Genomic DNA, 22,500 nt, shown 5'->3' with positions numbered 1-22,500 from the left:
TTCGGCCTTTTTCGGCCCGCCGAATACCTTGGGCCAAGGAGGGCCAACTAGGGCTTCGGGGCGGGGTTACATACAAAGGCGGAGTTTTCCTGTCAGGTTAAGAGAAGACCAGATGCTTTCTTCCCTTACATTTGTTTTGCTATCGCGCTTGATCAACTCACTAAGAAAAATCTGTGTTCGAAGTAAATGCCGCCGAACTCGAATGTCCTTATCCAGGGATCGCTGTCTGGCCTTACACCAACAGACCACAAACAGTAAAAAAGCAATCGCTTCGGTGTTCTCCATCTTCCAGCTCTCGTAGTAATGCCAGGTTGTGTTTGTGGTTATAATTTGAGTTTTTTGTTCCCGCTGAAGTGGGCGGGTTGTGTGACGTTTGATTCGGGGGACGTTCTGGGGGCGAGCAACTAGCCCGACAGTGGAAACGCGACATGATTTCGGCCTCATTTCTCAACCTCCCGGGCTATTGGCCCGGCCTGGCCCGATTAAAGCCCTGGCTCGCACTGGCCCGATAGTGGAAATGCGGCTACTGAGTAGCTAGTCTTGGGCCGCAGGATGATATTGTTGTGGCCCAAACTGAAATCTTTTGTACTTTCTGTCTCAGAACGGCGTTTTTTATGTCTCTGTTGTATTTTTCTTAAAAACAATTGTTATACAACCTCTTGCAATTACAATATTCTAAGTCAAAATCGTCATACATTTTGAGGAAAACATAAAAAGTTCCAATTCCCTTAATGTTTTTAATTAAAAATGGCTCTAAATGAGGTTTTTAGGAAAGCATTTATTTATAACATCCTTTTTTAACGTTACTCTCTCACTAGTGTAAAAATACAATGAGTTTGTATTGGGGCAACAAGAAAAAAAGTGACATTAACCTAATAGTTTTTACAAATTTAAGTAGATTGAACATAAAGCGAATCAAGTTGTCCCAAAAAACCCTCTAGAATTGTTGTTTCAGCTCATTTTATACAAGTAGTTTGAACAAACAAACATTTTTTTTGACTGTACTGTCACTTTTGATGGATTAATTTAACACACGGTCAGACTAGATGAGGTGAACTGATGTATATGTTAGCATGCATCTACAGTGTGGCGTTTCAGTCAGAGAAATGATTAGACATCAGTAATGAGGGTCAAACCGCAGAAATAAAGACTCAGAGGAGTTTCCAGAGTCTTCAGAGTGTGTGGAGCGCCTCGTCCTTGTCATCATAAATTACCACTGGATGAGAAGGTATTGACAAAGCAATCAATAGAGGCTCAAGATTCAGCCGTGGGCCACAGCGTCCTGAAATGTCAGCGGTAATGAACGCTGGAGCTAAAGCAGAAGAGATCTGTCGACATACTGCTTACTTCACATTTTCCTCAAAAGCTGAGCAACATGAGGGACGGTCCGCGCTCTCGTCTGCTGTCGCTCTGCTAAACTCATGTGACGTTGATTCTGTTCTGCTCCAGTCACTCCTGTGAGGGGAATATCATGAAGGTGTCTAAAGTTAACTGTAGCTGTTTCTCAATTCTAGGAGGATCAGTTGAGATGTACTTCCAGATAGTTTGGGTTTTTTAATGTTTGAGAGTGTCTGAGGGTTTCTCTGATGGCTTCTTGCTTGTGTTTTATAGATATCAAGACATGAGGCGACAGATTGGATTCGAGATTCGAGACATGTGGTACAACCTCGGTAAGAAAAGTAGTTGTTATTTTTTATTAATATAATTGTTTTTAATTGATTTATATATCATAAGAAAGCTGAACAAATAATCTTTTCATTAATGTATGGTTTAAGATTGAACTGAGATTTGGCTGAGATACTATTTGCCAATTTCAATTCACCTGTATTTGTATAGCGCTTTTACAATGTAGATTGTGTCATAGCAGCTTCACATAAAAGGTCACAGTAAATAGGAACAGTGTTGTTCAGTTTGTAGTGTTTAAGTTCAGTTCAGTTGAGCTCAGTTCAGTGTGGTTTAATAATCACTACTGAGAGTCCAAACACTGAAGAGCAAATCCAACGATGCGCAGCTCTACAGATCCTGAACCATGCAAGCCAGTGGCGACAGCGGAGAGGGAAAAAAAAAACTTCACTATATGGCGAAAGTGAAGAAAAAAAACCTTGAGAGAAACCAGACTCAGTTGGGCACGACCATTTTAATTTCTCGAATCGAATCAGTGACTCTGCATAGTCTGAGGGCCTATGAGAGATTTGCCAATCTCGAATCTGAGGGTTCAAAAAATCTAAATACTGATTGAAATTAAGCTCTTATCAGTGCATTTTACTAGTCAAAGCTGAGTTTTGATATTTAAAATAGGAAATTTACTAAATATCTTCATGGAACTTGACCTTTGCTTAATTTTTCTAATGATTTTTGACATGATTTTGAATAAATATGTTTTTCGTTGATGCCTGTTTGTTAAGATAGAACAATATTTGGCTAAAATCTCCTTCATAGATGTGCAAATTAAGTTCTTATCAATGCATTTTACTAATGACTGTTTTAATATATTTACAGTGGGAAATTTACTAAATGTCTTCATGAAACTAATATTCTAATATTCAGATTTTTGTCATGATTCTGATTATTTTGAATAAATATACTTGTTATTGATGTATGGTTTATTACGATTGAACATTATTTGGGCCAAGATCCTAGTTGCTAATCTGGAATCTGAGGGTTAAAAAAAATCGAAATATTCAGAAAATCTATTTTAAATATGTGCAAATTAAGTTTTTATCAATACATTTTACTAATCAAGTTAAACGTTTTGATATATCTACTGTAGGAAATTTACTAAGTATCTTCATGGAACTTGATCTTTGCTTAATATTCTAATAATTTTGGCATGATTGTAATGATGTTTTTTTTAAATAGATAAGCTTTTCGTTAATGATTAGTTTATTAAAATAGAATATTTGGCAAAGATACTGTTTGCCAATCTGAAATCTGATGGTCAAACATTTTCTAAATATTTTTAAAGATATTCAAATTACATTTTTATTAATACATTTTACCAATCAAGTAAACAGTTTTGATATATTTAGGAAATTTACTAAATATCTTCCTGTAGCTTGATATTTGCTTAATATGCTAATGATTTTGGCATGATTGTAATGATTTTGTAATAAATAAGCTTTTCATTGAGGTTTGGTTTATTAAGATAGGAGAATATTTGGTTGAAATACTAGTTGTCAATCATAAATTTGATGGTTCGAAATATTCAAAAAGTCTCTTTTAAAGGTGCAAATTAAGTTTTTATAAATGCATTTTACTAATCAACTAATACTGTATCTCTTGATATATTTAGGAAATGTACTAAATATCTTCATGGAACTCTATCTTTGCTTAATATTTTTTTAAAAATTGGCATGATTGTTATGATTTTTTTAATGAATAAGCTTTTTTTTATGTTTGGTTTATTAAGACAGAAAAACATTTGGTTGACATACTACTTGCCAATCATGAATCTGATGGTTCAAAATATTTAGAAAGTCGTCTTTAAAGATATGCAAATTAAGTCTTTATTTATCCATTTTACTAATCAATTAATATGTCTCGATATATTTAGGAAATGTACTAAATATCTTCATGGAACTCTATCTTTGCTTAATATTTGAACAAATTTGGCATGATTGTAATGATTTTGTGATAAATAAGCATTTTATTGATGTTTGGTTTATTACGATAGAAGAATATTTGGTTGAGATACTTACCAGTCATGAATCTGATGGTTCAATAAAACCTAAATATTCAGAAAGTCTCCTTTAAAGATATGCAAATTAAGTTTTTATCAATACATTTTACAGTTTTGATATATTTACTGTAGGAAATTTACTAAATATCTTCATGGAGCTTTATATTTGCTTAATATTCGAATGATTTTGGCATGATTGTAATGATTTGTTAATAAATAAGCTTTTCGTTGATGTTTGGTTTATTAAGATACAAGTTGCCAGTTTGGAATCTGATGGTTCAAAGTATTCAGAAAGTCTCCTGTAGAGATATGCAAATTATCAATACATTTTACTAATCAAGGAAAATGTTTTGATATATTTACAGTAGGAAATTTACTAAACGTCTTCATGGAGTTTGATATTTGCTTAAGTTTATAATGATTTTTGGCACAAAAGAAAATGTAATCATTTTGACCCATTTACTTTAAAAATTTACTTGCACAGCATGAAACTGGTTTTGTGATCCAGGGTCTCAGATATAATTGCATAATTCGAATACTAAACCTCATTCTAGTTGATCAGTTTCATTTGGTGTCAGTATAATGTATAAAAAAGTTTTCCTGGCATGGGTTTGTTAAGTTAAATGCTAGTATTTGTTTAATTCTATAAAGATCTAAGAACATTTCTTATAAATTTCAAATTATATATAGTCTTTTGGAGGTTTTATCCTCTTCAAAATGACATTGTCAGAATAATAAATATTTTCATTTGTTCTGATTTAAAATCAGCGTTATTTCAGCAAAAATAGATTTCTTAACTGTTGGCAAAAATGTATATGTTTAATAAATTATAGTACATTAATTTAGAACATTTAAACATACGCATTATTATGCAAATATAATCCTTGTTTCTGATAAAGATTATTTTTTTATGTCTATGGTATGCACCATGTACATAATAAAATGATAATGGTTTAAAAAGGATGTAAAAATGTGTTTTGAACTTACCCATAAAACCTGCAGAAGCCCTGTTCGTTTGAAATCTGAATGGTTTAGTAATATGTATTAATATCTAAATATCAGTTGTTATTGATCAATTTAAACATGCACCATTGTACAATAAGAGTACTGTGTCTAATCTCCTGCTTGCATTTAGAATAACATTTAAAGGGGACCTTATATGGCCCTCTTTTTAAGATGTAAAATAAGTCTCTGGTGTCTGTCCCTAGAGCACGTATGTGAAGTTTCAGCTCAAAATACCACACAAATAATGTTTTATAACTCTCTGAAATGGACACTTATAAGTCCCACTCTGGTCCTAATTGTGGTGTTTTGGTGACTGTCGCTTTAAATTCAAATGAGATTGTGCTCTTTTCAAAAGAGGGCGGAGCTACAGATGCCTATGTGTCAGCATAGTGGCAGATTCAAAAACAAGACTAACCTCATGTGCTAATGAGGGAGAGATGGTCACTAGTGGGCGGGGCTTTCCCGCTCTGATGACGTGTAGGAGAATGTCAATTAAAGTGTTTCTGCAGGCCATTTTTACCAAGTGTGATTATGAAAATGAAAATTAATACATTTGTACGATTAGAAGCTGGTTATATTCACCCACTTTTGCCACACAACTGTGTTAAAACCCCTTATAAAGGTGATTTTTGCATAATAGGTCTCCTTTAAAAGGTTTCCAAGCATTCACACACCATGATTCATGACTCCTTATTTATTTCAGCACAGCTTTTGTCAGCCACATTTTTTTATTTTGCTTACAGATTGGAGCGGGTTATTTTTCGACCACGACACCTCAGAGTTATTTAGAGCCATGCAAAGGAAACACTCTAAAAGTGAAGGTGCTAATTAGTGGCAGGACAGTTGAGGAAGCACCGCTGCGAGAGTATTTCCAGCTCCTCGTTCTTCTCAAGGAGTTTTTTGCCACCTCACGGCAGACGTGTTTCTTGACTTGTTCATTAGCTCTCAGCGTTTGATACCAGGTTTAGTCACATACACCAGAGATTCAGAGATGTTTGCTTCTATTCAGAGCTGCGATTGTGTGAAACTCTGAAGATTAGCGCGGCGCAGATGAAAGTCAGTCTTTTGAGTGCTTTAGAAATCGTGCCTCCAAAATAGAAGTTGTACACACCTCGCCAAAATACATAAAAGTTGATGTTAGTCACAAGAGAGGAGGAGATGATATTCCCCGCACTTCGGCAGAAATAACACAGACACACGCTGTAAACAAACACAGGAGGTCTTAAAGAAATATGGAGAAGATTTAGGGAAGGACTGCTTGAACCTGAAATTGCGAACACTTTTATTTTAGAATGTTGTAATTGTCATTTACACTCACCGGCCACTTTATTAGGTACACCCAGGACTTAATTTGTGCCGGAACACTCCGGATCCGGCACCTCTGAAATCAGATCTGGCACCTCATTTAGCCGATCCCCCTCCTGAACCCCCTCAGACCGCTGTTCACTTTCACTATCTTCTGTGACTCCCCAACCATCTTTATTTTCATCCGCGACACCAGACTGGTTTCTTGAACATGACAATGAGTTCACTGTACTCAAATGGCCTCTACAGTCACCAGAGCTCAATCCAATAGAGCAGTGTTTCCCAACCCTGTTCCTGAAGGGACACCAACAGTACACATTTTCAACCTCTCCCTAATCAAACACACCTGAATCAACTTATCAGAACATTAGAAGAGACTCCAACACCTGAAGTTAATGGGTCAGAAAAGGGAGACATCCAAAATATGTACTGTTGGTGTGCCTCCAGGAACAGGGTTGGGAAACACTGCAATAGAGCACATTTATGATGCGGTGGAATGGGAGGTTCACATCATGAATGTGCAGCTGACAAATCCGCAGCAACTGTGATTGACAGATATGCTATCATGTCAATATGGAGCAAAATCTCAGAGGAATATTTCCAGTACCTTGTTGAATCTAAGCCACAAAGTATTAAGGCAGTTCTGAAGGCAAAAGGGGGTCCAACTCGGTACTAGTAATGTGTACCTAATAAAGTGGCCGGTGAGTGCACTAAACCTGAATATTGAGTAGGGGCAGGGCTTTTTTACTTGCACATCATTCCCTCTTAATAAACCAACTGTAAGAAGGAGCATGATTAAGAATATTCTGGCTGAAGTCGTCAAACTGACATTATTAGAGAAGGACCGGGCCTCAAAACACAGAAGCAAATGGTCAGACTTTGATTAAATATTACCAAAACAAACTTTTTTTTTTTCAACGGATTACCTAGCATGGATTAATTCTTCACCTAAAGAATAACAAAGTTTGCTAGCAAAATTAACATTGTGCATTTTTCTATTACACCCACACACACACATTCATGTTTCTTCTGAACGTCCTGCAGGCCCACACAAGATCAAGTTCATCCCGGAGATGGTGGGTCCCATTCTGGAGATGACGCTGGTTCCGGAGATCGAGCTGCGAAAAGCCACTATTCCCATCTTTTTTGACATGATGCAGTGCGAGTTTCACTTCAGACGCTGCTTCCAGACGGTCAGTGTTCCTCACACATATCAGTTTAACATGTCCTTGCTGTATGAAAATCAGTCATTTCTTTCAAATTCATAATTCTATGGTACAGATGCAAAAACAAACATGCAACAGCACAGCTTCTTTAAAGGCGCTGTATGTAAGTGACTCTTCCGAAGCATAAAAATACCATAATATGTTTGCAGATTATTCAGACACATGCTAAGTGAATGTTCTTGTTTATCTCAAAAACAAGGCTAGAGTCAGTTATTGAAAATGTGCGTTACGTGCCGGAACGACTGTCTTTGTTTTGGTTCTTTTAACCCGCCCAATGCCACTTCAGCCAATTATATTTCAGCACTCCGGGTTGCCTTGGCATGTATCCATGACTGAAAATATGACCTCCGGTGGAAATTAGCAGACTCTGAAATGAGACGCAGATTCAGAGTTCCACATGAGGTGGTTATTACAACATAAACATAACAAATGTAAACATTAGGTGAGCAGGTTACATTGTAACCCCATGTCCTAACAACATGCTATGCGATGAGATTTGCAGTGATAAGCAATGTGGCTGTTTGCACCAGACGAAACATGACAGAAATTTAAAAACAGACATTCAGAAGCACAGAATAGTGCACTCGCTGCACACCAACGAAATGGTAAAGTTTATAATCTAATTAATACATATTAAACCTCTTTAACAATATTAAATATACATGCCGAATCACTGATATGTGTTGTCACAGCTCTAAAGTTCAATTTCAAATGGTTTATTTTATTTTCAAGATCTGAGGTGAACTATCTGCTGCTGCTTTCAGTAGTATGGCAATAAATGTCATGTAAAATGGCATTCAAACTCGCATTATTAGCATTAAACACTGAATAAAGCACATGAGGTGTACCTGAGGTGATCATTGTCAGTACTGTTGTGAATTTCTGTAGTCTGGCTCACGGCACCAAACTGTTTTGAAATTTTAAGACGAGCCCAAAAAACCAGGGAGAACTTTCGGTTGTCTTCAAAACAGAATCCTTTAATAAGAAGAACTCAGCATGGCTGTGGCGTCATCGAAAGAAAACTCTCAACTGTACAGCAAGCAGTAGGTTTTTATACATTTTACAGACAGTAATTCATGTAGGGGGGGACAGTCTAAAACAAAGCATGCAAATTAAGTTTTGGAGTCAGTATGATGACCTGCATATAGATGTTAGAAACCTGCCCAGCTACTGGCCAGATGAGTTAATCAACAAAAGGGGTTTCTTCTACCTGAAAGTATCACCCGAATACAAAGGCAGAAAACAGTGTGCAAATGATGTTCTGGAGACAGAAACCGTCTGACCAGTTTACCGAAAAGAGAAAACAATAGACACAGCCGTGCTGTGAAACTGACAATTTGCATTACTTTGGAGACAGTCAGGGCTCAGGAAACCAAGACATTTTAAGGCCCGTCACACCCTAAAAACAACTTTTCAGTTATATATAGATAATATACATTTATATTCCCACAGTACATTAGAAAAACAGTTTCTAAAATCTAAATTTCAGGTGTTGGTTTGGACAAAAACTCCTTTTAAGATGGAAAATATTCCTTCTATTGCGTGCCGTTGCTTCTATTTATAACACCACTTAAATCAGCCTATTTTGGTGTCGTCAATCTGCCAACCTGATCCTGTGTTTTGAACCAGGGATGCAATACCTAGTTCAACCACTGGGTGTTAAACTTACATACTACACCTTTAAATTTAGAAGGTTAAACATTCATTGAAATGTTAAAGAGATAGATATCCCTAAAAATCGAATGATATCTTTTACATTTAATTGGAAATGTATGGAAGTCAGTGGCTTTGAGCAGTTACTTTGGAGACAGTCAGGGCTCAGGAAACCAAGACATTTTAAGGCCTGTCACACCCTAAAAACAACTTTTCAGTTGATAATATACATTTATATTCAGTAGATAATATACGTTAATATACAGCCGTGCTGTGAAACTGACAATTTGCAATACTTTGGAGACAGTCAGGGCTCAGGAAACCAAGACATTTTAAGGCCCGTCACACCCTAAAAACAACTTTTCAGTTATATATAGATAATATACATTTATATTCCCACAGTACATTAGAAAAATAGTTTCTAAAATCTAAATTTCAGGTGTTGGTTTGGACAAAAACTCTTTAATATGGAAAATATTCCTTCTATTGCGTGCCGTTGCTTCTATTTAGAACACCACTTAAATCAGCCTATTTTGGTGTCGTCAATCTGGCAACCTGATCCTGTGTTTCGAACCAGGGATGCAATACCTAGTTCAACCACTGGGTGTCAAACTTACATACTACACCTTTAAATTTAGAAGGGTAAACATTCATTGAAATGTTAAAGAGATAGATAACCCCAAAAATCGAATGATGTCTTTTACATTTAATTGGTAATGTATGGAAGTCAGTGGCTTTGAGCTTTTCTCAAAATCTCTTCTTTTTGTATGAAACTCATAAAGGTTTAGGGTTCACATTATTTTGATGGTGCCTTTAACGCATTTTGTTGAATTTAAGTTACTTTGCATCTACATGCCAACTAATTCTCAATACATTCTAAGTAGACTGTTAGGTTGGGGTTAGGGTTTGTGTAAGTTGACATGTACTTGCAAAGTTACTGATAGTCAGTTAAATGTCTGTTGAAGGAGCAGTAACAACATATTAAGCAGACAGTCTACTAATACTCAAATGAGAAGTAATTGGCATGTAATTGCAATGCAACTTTTAGTCAACAAAATGTGCAATAGGGATGACCAAAATAGTGTTACCAAGGTTTATAACCAACTTGAGGGAGAGTAAATGCTGAGTAATTTGTTTTTGGGGGGTCATTTTTGGGTGAACTGTCACTTTTAAACACACAATCTTCACATTTTATTAACGTTAGGTTTTTACAAGTATATTATTTAGGTAAACAGTCACAACATGCTAATACAATTGTGTGTATTTTAAAAATAGCTGGTTTTCATGTCTTAGAAGGACCATTTCTCTCATGCACTTGAAAACATTAGTCTTAAAATCTACCAATCGCGTGCTCAGTTCATCACAATATGTCTTTAGCATGTGCTAATACATGTGTGGATTTAAAATATAGCTGGTTTTCATGTCTTAGAAGGACCATTTCTCTCATGCACTTGAAAACATTAGTCTTAAATTCTACCAATTGCATTCTCAATTCATCACACTATATCTTAGTATGTGCTAAAACTCATCTTGCATACTATATAGTGCACAAATTAGAATGCAGTGGGCGTGTGACGTCCCGCAGAGCTCTTCATGTAGCTCAAAGATCACTGCAGGAAGGTTATGGATCCACGGCTTCCTCTGATACGCTTTGCTGCTATGATGATGTACAGATGTGAGAGTTCACTTTCATTTATTTTCCGAGTAAACTGCAGCAGGAGTTTGAGAGGAGCCCCACAGGATCAGTGAGTATCTGCGTGCTCAGACCTGTCTGTCCTGTGGGACGTACGAGGATATCATTAAAATGAGATGCATGCTGAGGGCTGCATAACGCTGTGGTTAATGCAAGTAATGACGCAGTCAGTGTCAGTCACATCTTAGCAGAACTTGTGCACTGGATTTTGAGCTTTTGGTTTAATTAGTGCACGATATGTGAGTTTGGAGGAAAAGTGTCTGTCTGTCTGTCTGTCTGTCTGTCTGTCTGTCTGTCTTTCTAACTGTCTGTCTGTCCGTCCATCCATCCATAATGTCTGTTTTTCTATCTATCTATCTATCTATCTATCTATCTATCTATCTATCTATCTATCTATCTATCTATCTATCTATCTATCTATCTGTCTGTCTGTCTGTCTGTCTGTCTGTCTGTCTGTCTGTCTGTCTGTCTGTCTGTCTGTCTGTCTGTCTGTCTGTCTGTCTTTTCAACAGCCTGTCTATCCATGTCTGTTTTTTTTCCATCTATCTGTTATTCTGTCTGTCTGTCTGTCTGTCTGTCGGTCTGTCTGTCCGTCCATATGCCTGTTTTTCCATCTGTCTATCTGTTTTTCTGTCTGTCTGTTTGTCTTTTCAACAGTCTGTCCATCCATGTCTGTTTTTTTTACCATCTATCTGTTATTCTGTCTGTCTGTCTGTCTGTCTGTCTGTCTGTCTTTCTAACTGTTTGTCTGTCCGTCCATCCATAATGCCTGTTTTTCCATCTGTCTATCTGTCTGTCTGTCCATCCATATGCCTGTTTTTTCATCTGTCTATCTGTTATTCTGTCTGTCTGTTTGTCTTTTCAACAGTCTGTCCATCCATGTCTGTTTTTTTTCCATCTATCTGTTGTTCTGTCTGTCTGTCTGTCTGTCTGTCTTTCTAACTGTTTGTCTGTCCGTCCATCCATAATATCTGTTTTTCCATCTGTCTATCTATCTGTCTGTCTGTCTGTCTGTTTGCCTTTTAAACAGTCTGTCCATCCATGTCTGTTTTTTTCATCTATCTGTCGTTCTAACTGTCTGTCTGTCTGTCTGTCTGTCTGTCTGTCTGTCTGTCTGTCTGTCCATTCATCCATATGCCTGTTTTCCATCTGTCTATCTATCTATCTGTCTGTCTGTCTGTCTGTCTGTCTGTCTGTCTGTCTGTCTGTCTGTCTATCTGTTTGTCTATCTGTCTTTCTGTCTGTATTTCCATCTGCCTGTCTGCCCATCCATCTGTCTGTCTATCTTTGTTCATATATCTATCTTTACGTTTTCCTTTCCGTATATATCTGTTTGCTGTCTGTCTGTCTGTCTGTCTGTCTGTCTGTCTGTCTGTCTGTCTGTCTGTCTGTCTGTCTGTCTGTCTGTCCATCCATATGTCTGTCTGTTTGTCTGTCCATCCATATGTCTGTCTGTCTGTCTGTCTGTCTGTCTGTCTGTCTGTCTGTCTAACTAACCATCTGTCTGTCTGTTCATCCATATATCTGACTTTTTATCTGTCTCTCCATCTCTCTGTCTGTCCATCTCTCTGTGTGTCTGTGAAGCAGTGCAGTGATGGTAATGAGCAGATAAAGGGAATCTCTCAGTAAGTGTGACTGATATGGGCTGATTACTCTTTGACACAGAGCAGGAGGCTGGAGCAAATGCAGGAGGAGGAGAGAGAGGAGGGCTGGGAGGAACCGCTCTAATCAAATGAAAGATTAGCCATGCTCCTTATTTACGGCTGCTGTGTTTAATTGCAGTTTGAGAACGAGATCATCACCAAGCTGGATCACGAGGTGGAGGGAGGCCGCGGAGATGAACAGTACAAAATCCTCTTCCAGAAGATGTGAGCGCACACACTCACAGCCATACTACACTGACAGACACACAGGCTCACTACACAGACACACACTCATACACAATCATACTATACGCACACACTCACACACATATTACACACAGAGATGGTGATATTGATATAATAATTATGTAAAGCAACAGGGCAGAAGAATTTGTGCCTTTTATTGCAACATCAAATTAAAACTGACCCTTATTAATTAACATTTTTAATCTTATAAGTATTTAATATTACACATTTGAAGTTTATTTCAATTTAATTCAGATTTACTTATTAAATATTTAACTGGTTTATTATCACAAAAAATGTGATAAATTAAGTGAAAAATAAAATATTAATAATAATAATAATAATAATAATGTAGTAATCTACTAATTTTCATTTTTAAACACATTTAATAAAAACAATACAGGCTTCATAGAAAAATAGGAACATTTAGTTGAAAGTTTTCTAAAATAAAATGTAAGCTTGAAATATAAAAACCTGTAAATGACATTTACTTGATCTTATTGACCTTCATTCAATATGATGTGCATATGGTCATTATTAATCTATAATATTTTAGCTAACTCATTGAGCATTTATTTAAAGCTGCATTTTAATTTAAAATAACTCACATCAGTGGCAGTATCAGTGGCAGGGGCGTACTTAACCAATAAGCGAGGTGAGCAGGTGCTTAGGGCCCCGGGGAATTAGAGAGCCCCCACCAATGCCAAGTAGCACATATTAATAATATAGTGCTCTTATAAATTTTCGATTATATGTTGTAAAATCTGTCTATAGACATTAAGATTTTTTTTATGGTACTGCTTCTTTTTAAAACCGGGGGCCCCTATGAATAATGGAACGTTCCTTGCACATTTTTTCCACATTTGCACATGCAAATATCAAAATGCAATCACAAATATGGCTTCTAACTAGGCCCACATGGAATCTGCGCACGCAGAATTCTGCAGATATTTAGCCCGTCATTAATTCTGTTTACTTGAGTAAATGTGTGTAATATCTATATTTATTCAGTTTTTTAATTAATTCCAGTAATATTATTGACTAATATGACAATGTTCATCTGATTTATGTACAATATAGTTTGTAAAGTAATATTTTATATATCTATTTTAGTAGATATATTATATGAGAGACTTGCTTTGCTTACCAAATAAAGTGAATCTAATTGGATTTGCATTTTAAACATTAAAAAAAGTTTAAAATATTATCATTATTATTAATTATTTTTTATTTCACATATTAGGGTTTTAGTTATGATATTCCCAAAATCATTCCGCAGAAATCCACAGATTTTTACCAAAATTCTCAGCAGAAATAGTAAAAAACGTCCGCAGATTCCGTCTGGCCCTGCTTATAATCAGAATCAGAAAGAGCTTTATTGCCAGTTATGTTCACACATAACATATAGTTAGTTTGTGAAATTAGTTTATTTACAAAAAAAAAAAAAGAATCTACAGAGAAAAGGAATATCTATACAGAAGGGTGAGGGTGTTTTGAGTTTACACACCTGGAATTGTTTAAGGCCCCGAAATCACCCCGAATCAGTCCACCCCTGATTAGTGGTCATTTACAGTACATTCAAATGCAGGGCCGTTTCAATTCCTTTAATTTTTACTTGACATTGCAAATGCTTCTGTATTATGTTGTAAAAGGACATCCATCCTTAATGTGTGTGTTTGTGACAGTTTGTTGGAGCACTGCAGAAAGCACAAGTATCTGGCTAAGACTGGCGAAACCTTCGTGACTCTGGTGGTGCGTCTGTTGGAGAGACTCCTAGACTACAGGACCATCATGCATGATGAAAACAAGGAGAACCGCATGAGCTGCACAGTTAACGTGCTGGTGAGGAGAATATCTGACTCTTCACGAGTTCACACTTGCAATCGTTTCAGAATAAAAGCGTATTTGGCGTGCTGTCCGGGGAGAGGGCTCTGAGCTCGGGGAGACACCCCAACTCGAGTTATTCCCCTTATCAGGAAACAGAGAGGAATTGGGATTCGAGCGAAGTATCTAGCCCGGCCCCAGAACGCCCCCCCCCCGGGATTGTAATGCTTAAGAGGTGAGGTGATGGGGTGGTGGAGGTATGCTAAAGTCGTAAGATGCTGCAGGTAAGACAGCTTTGGTATATGCAGGGGTTTGGTCAAGAACTGATTGGATAATAGAATAATTGTCGATGACGTGTTTGATACTGAAACTTCTGCGCGTGCTCCTCCCCAAATTTGTTTAAAAAACATCACTTAATTTCTGACTCAAACTCCAAAAAAAATTATACATTTATTAAAATGACACAATCTCAAAGAAAATCTGGCCAAAACGAAGGTATTTTTAAGTGTGTATAGCCTTAAGAACCCTGAATGAAGAATGCTGATACTTTCTTACAGTAGCTATATACGCTTGGGAAAATAGTAAATATATATTTTTTATTAAATATAAAGTTGTATGTTGTATGTACAGATTGTTATAAATATACAGATTATAAGGTGCTGTGTACAAGTGCGAATGTAGAAAGTTTTGCATTGTATATTGATATAAGGTGCTGTGTACAAGTGCGTATGAGAAAGTATTGCACATATTTTATTGCACAGTAGGGGAATATTTAACTGTTCATAAGGTAGATCGCCTGAGGAAAGAAACTTTTCCTGTGTCTGGCTGTTTTTGTGCTTGGTGCTCTGAAGCGCCGACCAGACGGTAACAGTTCGAACAGGTAGTGTGCTGGGTGTGAGGCGTCCAGAGTGATTTTGCGAGCCCTTTTACTCACTCTGGAAGAGTACAGTTCTTAAAGTGTAGGAAGGGTTGTGCCAGTGATTCGTTCAGCAGTCCGGACTATTCGCTGTAGTCTACGGAGGTCGGTTTTGGCAGCTGAGCCGAACCAGACAGTGATTGAAGTGCAGAGGATGGATTGGATGACAGCTGAGTAGAACTGTACGAGCAGCTCCTGTGGCAGGTTGAACTTCCTCAGCTGACGAAGGAAGTACAGTCTCTGCTGGGCTTTCTTCACAATAGAGTCTATATGAATGTCCCACTTCAGATCCTGAGAGATGGTGGTGCCCAGGAACCTGAATGACTCTACTGCAGCCACAGTGCTGTTCATGATGGTGATTGGGGGGAGTGCAGGGGGGTTTCTTTTGAAGTCCACTATCATCTCCACTGTTTTGAGCGTGTTCAGCTCCAGGTTGTTGTATCTGCACCATAACGCCAGCCGCTCCACCTCCTGGTGCAGATACAACAACCTGGAGCTGAACACGCTCAAACGTATATATTAATAAAACGTATGCAATCTGCACTCCGAAATAAAGTACAAAGACTGCCACCTGGTGGTAATAGAGAAAATTTATTGATATGAACTTTTTAGATACAAAGGCGTACATGCACAATATTCAACTTAAAAAAAAAAAAGGATAATAATTTATGCAGTCATGCAGGTGTTTTGACCGCTAATATACGTGATTTGATGCTTCAAAAACGTTGCAGACACCTTTACTGATATCAAAATGCTTTTTTGATGCTAAATTAATTTATGCAGTTATTCCTTATGTCGATTAAAAAAAACTTGAGTAGGCCTAGGCTACTATTATAAATAAAGTCTTCTCTAAATATAGAACTAAATACATTGATATGCATTGAAATACATGATGAATACTCTTGACACATGAAAGTGTAAAGCCTGCAGCTCTCAACAAATGTGGAAGGTTATTGCGTGTCATATTTAACAAACCATTTACTGCTAATTTTATGTAATTTTGCTCACATGGATAATTGAATATTAATCAGATGATGTCATTACGCTGCTGTGCCGTCAGCCAATCGTTGCATTGCTGATCATGATTTCGAGGATCGATTGATCTGGCCTTTACAGCACATGCAGCGATCTCAGATCAGTTTATCCAGACATTTTAATCTGATTCCCGAACTTGTTTGAAGAACCAAATTAGCCAGAGATCAGTTATCAAGATTAAAAGATCCAGGATCTGCCAAATCATTTAGATCATTTAAGCGACGTATGAAGAACGGACCCCAGAGGTGTCTACACTTGGACCTGGAGTGTTTAGCTCCAATGCTAATCAAACACACTTGAACCAGCTAATCAAGCTCTTACTAGATACACTAGAAACTTTCTGGCAGGTGTGTTGAAGCAAGTTGGAGTTAAACTCAGCAAGACATCGGCCCTCCAGGACCGAGTTTGGACACCCCTGTTATAGACCATTTCAATGTGGTCATGTCATTGGCCCATGAACATTTCCTGCTTATTATCAAACTATTTGATAACTGTAACAAGAGGCAATTCAATCATAACTTAATGTTAAAGCAGCTCTCATAACATTATTAATCAATATGTGGCTCTTTTTGGATTCTCGAAAGCTGTAGAGATTAAAAAATGTAAAACAGGAAATACGTTGGGACCGTTGTTTTTGTTTGCATCCCTCTATATGGTCTATTTAAGCTTCCTAATCAATGTTAAAAATTAAAAGGGGAGCGAGTTAGAAATGACACCAAATATGAACAGAAATGCCCATTAATTCAAAAGAAAAGGCGTAAATAAAAGAGTAGCATCAGCTCCTTTCTCTCAGTGTCTGAAACGTTTGGTTGGTAGCTCCGATCTCTCTAAACCCTTCCCTTATAAGATCCTCCTCTGCTCTAATTGGAGTCCAGTCTATTGTGATTGGTCAAAATCAAGTACCCATTACTATATGTAAATTTCAGCTGTTCCTCAGCACTTTTGAACGCTTGAAGTAAAGTTTAACATGAACCATGCTATTTCAGTTTCATCAACTAACAGTGTTTCAAGGTCAAAGTAGACATTGTTCAAAGGCAGCAAATAAAGTCTATAGTCTGGCATTATGCAAATTAGTTGCCAACCTTATGTAGGTTTGTACAGGAATTCATTTTAGATGGTTCAGTTCCTTCTTTTTCCAGACAATAAATCCATTTGTCATGACCTTTTACATGCGCAAACAGATACATTTCACAATACATGAAAGATAATATTAGACAATGTGCAGAAAGGGCACTTTCACTCTATTTCCGAGACTTTGTGTATGTGATTGACTACTTTCACACTTCTAATCATGAGTTTTATGAGCTGCCTGAACACTTGCTTGGTTGCAGGATTCCTTCCATTTTAGCATTCGCCAGACTCGCGCTGCATTCAAAGTACACATTTACATTTTATCACTTCATGCATTCCCTGGGAATCAAACCTATGACCTTGGCACATTGCTAGTGGTGTGCTTTACTGTTTAAACCACAGGAAAGCTTTTCTACGCACACACACGTATATTGAGACACTCATATAGATTTGAAGTCAGAATTATTAGCCCAAATTTTTATTTTATATAATATTTTCCAAATGATGTTTAACAGAACAAATTTGTGTCACAGTATTTCCAATATTTTCTTTCTGGAGAAAGCCTTATTTGTTTTATTTCGGCTAGAATAAAAGCAGTTTTAAAAAAAAAAACATTTTAACGTCAATATTATTAGCTCCCTTAAAGGGCCATGAAACCCACACCCCCTCCCCCTGTATCAGCAGGGTGTTTTCACACCTCTAGTTTGAAAAAAGTCAGTAAAGTGGGTGACTCCAGCTTTAAGTGGGAGTGTCGGGGGAGGGAAAGAGGGAAGGGTTTGCATAAAAAATGGGAGTTTCGGTTCAAGCAATCACTGATTTTCACAGAGGTAAAACAACACAGACGCAGGGGAGAAAGACAGTGACCGTTTGAATGGACATCAGTATTCAAATTATTTGACAAATTCTTAATTTGTTGACTTTAACTGCAGTTTGGCACTTTCACTTTCATTCAGGAACATTTCATGCATGCCCCCCACGACAAACGAGATATTGGATGTGAGGAACTGCTGGAAGAGTGTAGTTTTAATGGAATATTTGATATCGCACGGCGAATGGGAGAAAAAAAACCTCTGCATTTCTCTGTAACTTAGATGCACTCAGTAGGTAGTGTCAGAAAGCCGTGTGTATATAGACCAGGCATGGGCAAACTCGATCCTCGAGGGCCGGTGTCCCTGCAGAGTTTTGCTCCAACATTAATCAAACACACCTGAACACCCTAATTAGTGTCTTCAAGATCACTAGAAAGCTACAAGCAGGTGTGTTTGATTAGGGTTGGTGCACAACTATGCAGGGACACCGGCCCTCCAGGATCGAGTTTGCACATCCCTGATATAGACTATCCTGTCACAAAATGCGCCGATAATCCTAAACGATAGTAATAGTTTAATTAAGGTGTTTACACTCGGAGAGCAGCATTTCCAGCAGATCTTTCAGCCCATAATATTGCAGTGATATTAACGTACGGTACACTTAGTATCTAATTTATTTTGACTAAGGTATGTCTTTAAAATTAAAGAGTACTGCTGACAACACTAACTTTGCCATCTTAATAAACATAAACAGAGAAAACTGATCACACACTTACCAAATCAGGGACAGGACAATCAACACCAACTGGATTCGTGTCTTTTTTTAAAAGGAGACGAGCGGCAAATCCGGATTTCAACATTTCCAGATGCGAAAAGCTCTTGGGTAAAAAAAGTTCCTCACAAACATATTTTTGTCGCATGTTAGCAGACCACTGTAATCCACACATGAGTCCAGCTGCACTCTCATAGCGGGTAAATGAAAACAAATCCTTTGTTAAGGCACATTTATAAACGCAACACTGGCGACCCAAGTCCACAGACAATTCTTCTTCTTCCAATTTTTTTGGAAACACAACGTAGCGTCTCTCTTCCGTCTGAACACTGCAACAGGTAAAAAGCTATCATGCGTATTAATGAAGTTGCATCTCATTCACAATAGAGAGTGCTGATTGGTTTGAACCAAGTCTTTCTCATGAATTAATGCTGCACACTCAAACGCATCACGTTGTACTTGCCGGTACAGACCTTCAGTCTATTGGCTGGAACACAGACAAAGAATCGCTGTGACGTAGCTTGAAAAATTAGTTTCAAACCAGAAGAACAAAATTGCTTGAAATAACGCAAAAACAACCAATTTTCACTTTTTTTTTCTTTAAATGTCACTTTAAGCTGTATAGAAGTGTCTTGAAAAATATCTAGTCAAATATTATTTACTGTCATCATGACAAAGAGAAAATAAATCCGTTATTAAAACTATTATGTTTAGAAATGTGTTGAAAAAATCTGCTATCTGTTAAACAGAAATTGGGAAACAAATATACAGGGGGCTAATAATTCAGGAGGGAGGGCTAATGATTCTGACTTGAATAATTCAACTGTATACTGAGACACAAAACCTATAAATCTGAAGGTGATTTCAGACTCCTCATGTGTTAAACATGATTTTCCTGCTATCATCTCATTGGCCGCTGTTCAGAAACCAAACTCACAAGGGCAAGGAGATGTTATAACGAGGATGATGGATTCACCCAGAGCACATTATCTCTCAAATATTCCTTCGGGCTGAGTTTGTATATCTGCTGAACTGTGGTCTGGATGTGTTTAGCATGAATAGGTAAAGAGAACATGACCTTGTGCGCGTCTTTATTTTTGTGTTGCAGAATTTCTACAAGGAGATCGAAAGAGAAGAGATGTACATCAGGTGGGATGCTTTATATGTCCTTCTTACTAAATGCATGATTTAACCCTGAACTGCATCTGATAATCTCAGTGGTTTATGTGTGTGTTTCCATTGATCGACTGCTGAAAATTCATCTCTGCATCATAGAAATTAAAAAACATTTGAAACATACTCACCAGCCACTTTATTAGGTTCACCTGTCCAACTGTTCCTTAATGCAAATTTCTAATCAGCCAATCACATGGCAGCAACTCGATGCATTTAGGCATGTAGACATGGTCAAGACGATCTGCTGCAGTTCAAACTGAGCATCAGAATGGGGAAGAAAGGGGATTTAAGTGACTTTGAACGTGGCATGGTTGTTTGTGCCAGACGGGCTGGTTTGAGTATTTCAGAAACTGCTGATCTACTGGGATTTTCACGCACAACCATCTCTAGGGTTTACAGAGAATGGTCCGAAAAAGAGGCAATATCCAGTGAGCGGCAGTTCTGTGGGCGCAAATGCCTTGTTGATGTCAGAGGAGAATGGCCAGACTGGTTCCAGCTGATAGAAAGGCAGCAGTAACTCAAATAACCACTCGTTATTTTGTTACTCCAACCTTGAGGCGGATAGTCTACAGCAGCAGAAGACCACACCGGGTGCCACTCCTGTCTACAATTCACACAGGCTCATCAAAACTGGACAATAGAAGATTGGAGAAATGTTGCATGGTCTGATGAGTCTCGATTTCTGCTGCAACATTCTCATGGTCGGGTCAGAATTTAGCATCAACAACATGAAAGCATGGATCCATCCTGCCTTGTAGTAACTGTTCAGGCTGGTGGTGATGGTGTAATGGTGTGGAGGATATTTTCTTGGCACACTTTGGGCCCATTAGTACCAATTGAGCATTGTGTCAACACAACAGCCTACCTGAGTATTGTTGCTAACAATGTCTATCCCTTACTGACCACAGTGTCAAAAACAGAACATAAAAGGAGATATTCTAAAACTAAAAGAAACTTTAAACATTGTACAATAACACTGACACAATGCACATTTGATCAATATTTCAGAAACTGCATTTGAATATCACTCGTTGTTACGCCGTGTGGCTCGGAGGATGAAAAGGGCTAAGCATACAGTCCATCCCGAAAGTATTCATATCGCTTCACATTTTCCACATTTTTTTATGTTACAGCCTTATTCCAAAATGGATTAAATTCTTTTATTTCCTACACACACAAAATTCTACACACAATACTCCGTAATGACAATGTGAAAAAAGAGTTTTTGAAATTGTTGCACATTTATAAAAAAAAAAAAAAAAAAACAGAAAAATCACATGTACGTCAGTATTCACAGCCTTTGCTCAATACTTTGTTGATGCACCTTTGGCAGCAATTACAGCCTCGAGTCTTTTTGAATATGATGCCACAAGCTTGGCACACCTGTCTTTGGGAATTTATGCCCATTCCTCTTTGCAGTACCTCTCAAGCTCTATCAGGTTGAATGGGAAGCGACGGTGTTCAGCCATTTTCAGATCTCTCCAGAGATGTTCAAGAGGATGTGGGTCTGGGCTCTGGCTGGGCCACTCAAGGACATTCACCGAGTTGTTGTGAAGCCACTCCTTTAATAGTTTGGCGGTGTGTTTTGTGTCATTGTCCTGCTAAAAGATGAACCGTCGCCCCAGTCAAGAGGTCAAGAGCACTCTGAAGCAGGTTTTCATTCTGTACATTGCTGCATTCATCTTTCCCTCTATCCTGACTAGTCTTCCAGTTCCTGCTGCTGAAAAACATCCCCACAGCATGATGCTGCCACCACCATGCTTCACTGTAGGGATGGTATTAGCCTGGTGATAAGCGCTGCCTGTTTTTTTCCAAACGTAACGCCTGGCATTCCCTCCAAAGAGTTCAATTTTAGTCTCAACAGAGCTGAGAATTTTGTTACTTAAGGTCTGAGAGTCCTTCAGATGCCTTTTGGCAAGTTCCAGACGGAAGTGGCTTCCGTCTGGCCACTCTACCATACAGGCTTGATTGGTGGATTGCTGCACAGATAGCTGTCCTTCTGTAAGGTTCTCTTCACTCCACAGAAGAACGCTGGAGCTCAGACAGAGGGATCACCTCTCTGACTAAGGCACTTGTCCCCCGATCACTCTAGGAAGAGTCCTGGTGGTTCCAAACATCTTCCACTTATGGATAATGGAGGCCACTGTGCTTATTAAAACTTTCAGAGCAGCAGAAATTTTTCTGTAACCTTCCCCAGCCTTGTGCCTCGAGACAATCCTGTCTCAGAGGTCTACAGACAATTCCTTTGTCTTCATGCTTGGTTTGTGCTTTGACATGCACTTTTAACCCTGGGACCTTATATAGACAGGTGTATGCCTTTTCAAATCATGTCCAATCATCTGAATTTACCACAGGTGAACTCCAATGAAGCTGCTGAAACATCTCAAGAATGATCAGTGAAAACAGAATGTACCTGAGCTCAATTTAGAGCGTCACGGCAAAGGCTG

General features: G+C 38.0%; 1 protein-coding gene across 2 annotated transcripts in view; it reads left to right on the top strand.

Annotated features, from left to right (window-relative positions):
- The window catches only part of dock1 (dedicator of cytokinesis 1), a 927,369-nt gene that overhangs the window by 787,618 nt on the left and 117,251 nt on the right, over window positions 1–22,500 (top strand). For both annotated transcript variants that reach the window (XM_056470102.1, XM_056470100.1), the window contains exons 32-36: window positions 1,612–1,670; window positions 7,034–7,182; window positions 12,344–12,429; window positions 14,136–14,292; window positions 19,986–20,026. In XM_056470102.1, coding sequence (XP_056326077.1) covers window positions 1,612–1,670; window positions 7,034–7,182; window positions 12,344–12,429; window positions 14,136–14,292; window positions 19,986–20,026 — 492 coding nt within the window. The remainder of the gene's footprint in view (window positions 1–1,611; window positions 1,671–7,033; window positions 7,183–12,343; window positions 12,430–14,135; window positions 14,293–19,985; window positions 20,027–22,500) is intronic.

Source organism: Danio aesculapii, chromosome 12 (assembly GCF_903798145.1).
Source record: "Danio aesculapii chromosome 12, fDanAes4.1, whole genome shotgun sequence".
NCBI lineage: Eukaryota > Metazoa > Chordata > Actinopteri > Cypriniformes > Danionidae > Danio > Danio aesculapii.
Note: the sequence above shows the minus strand (reverse complement) of the source record. Positions and strands in the feature narration are given on the sequence as shown.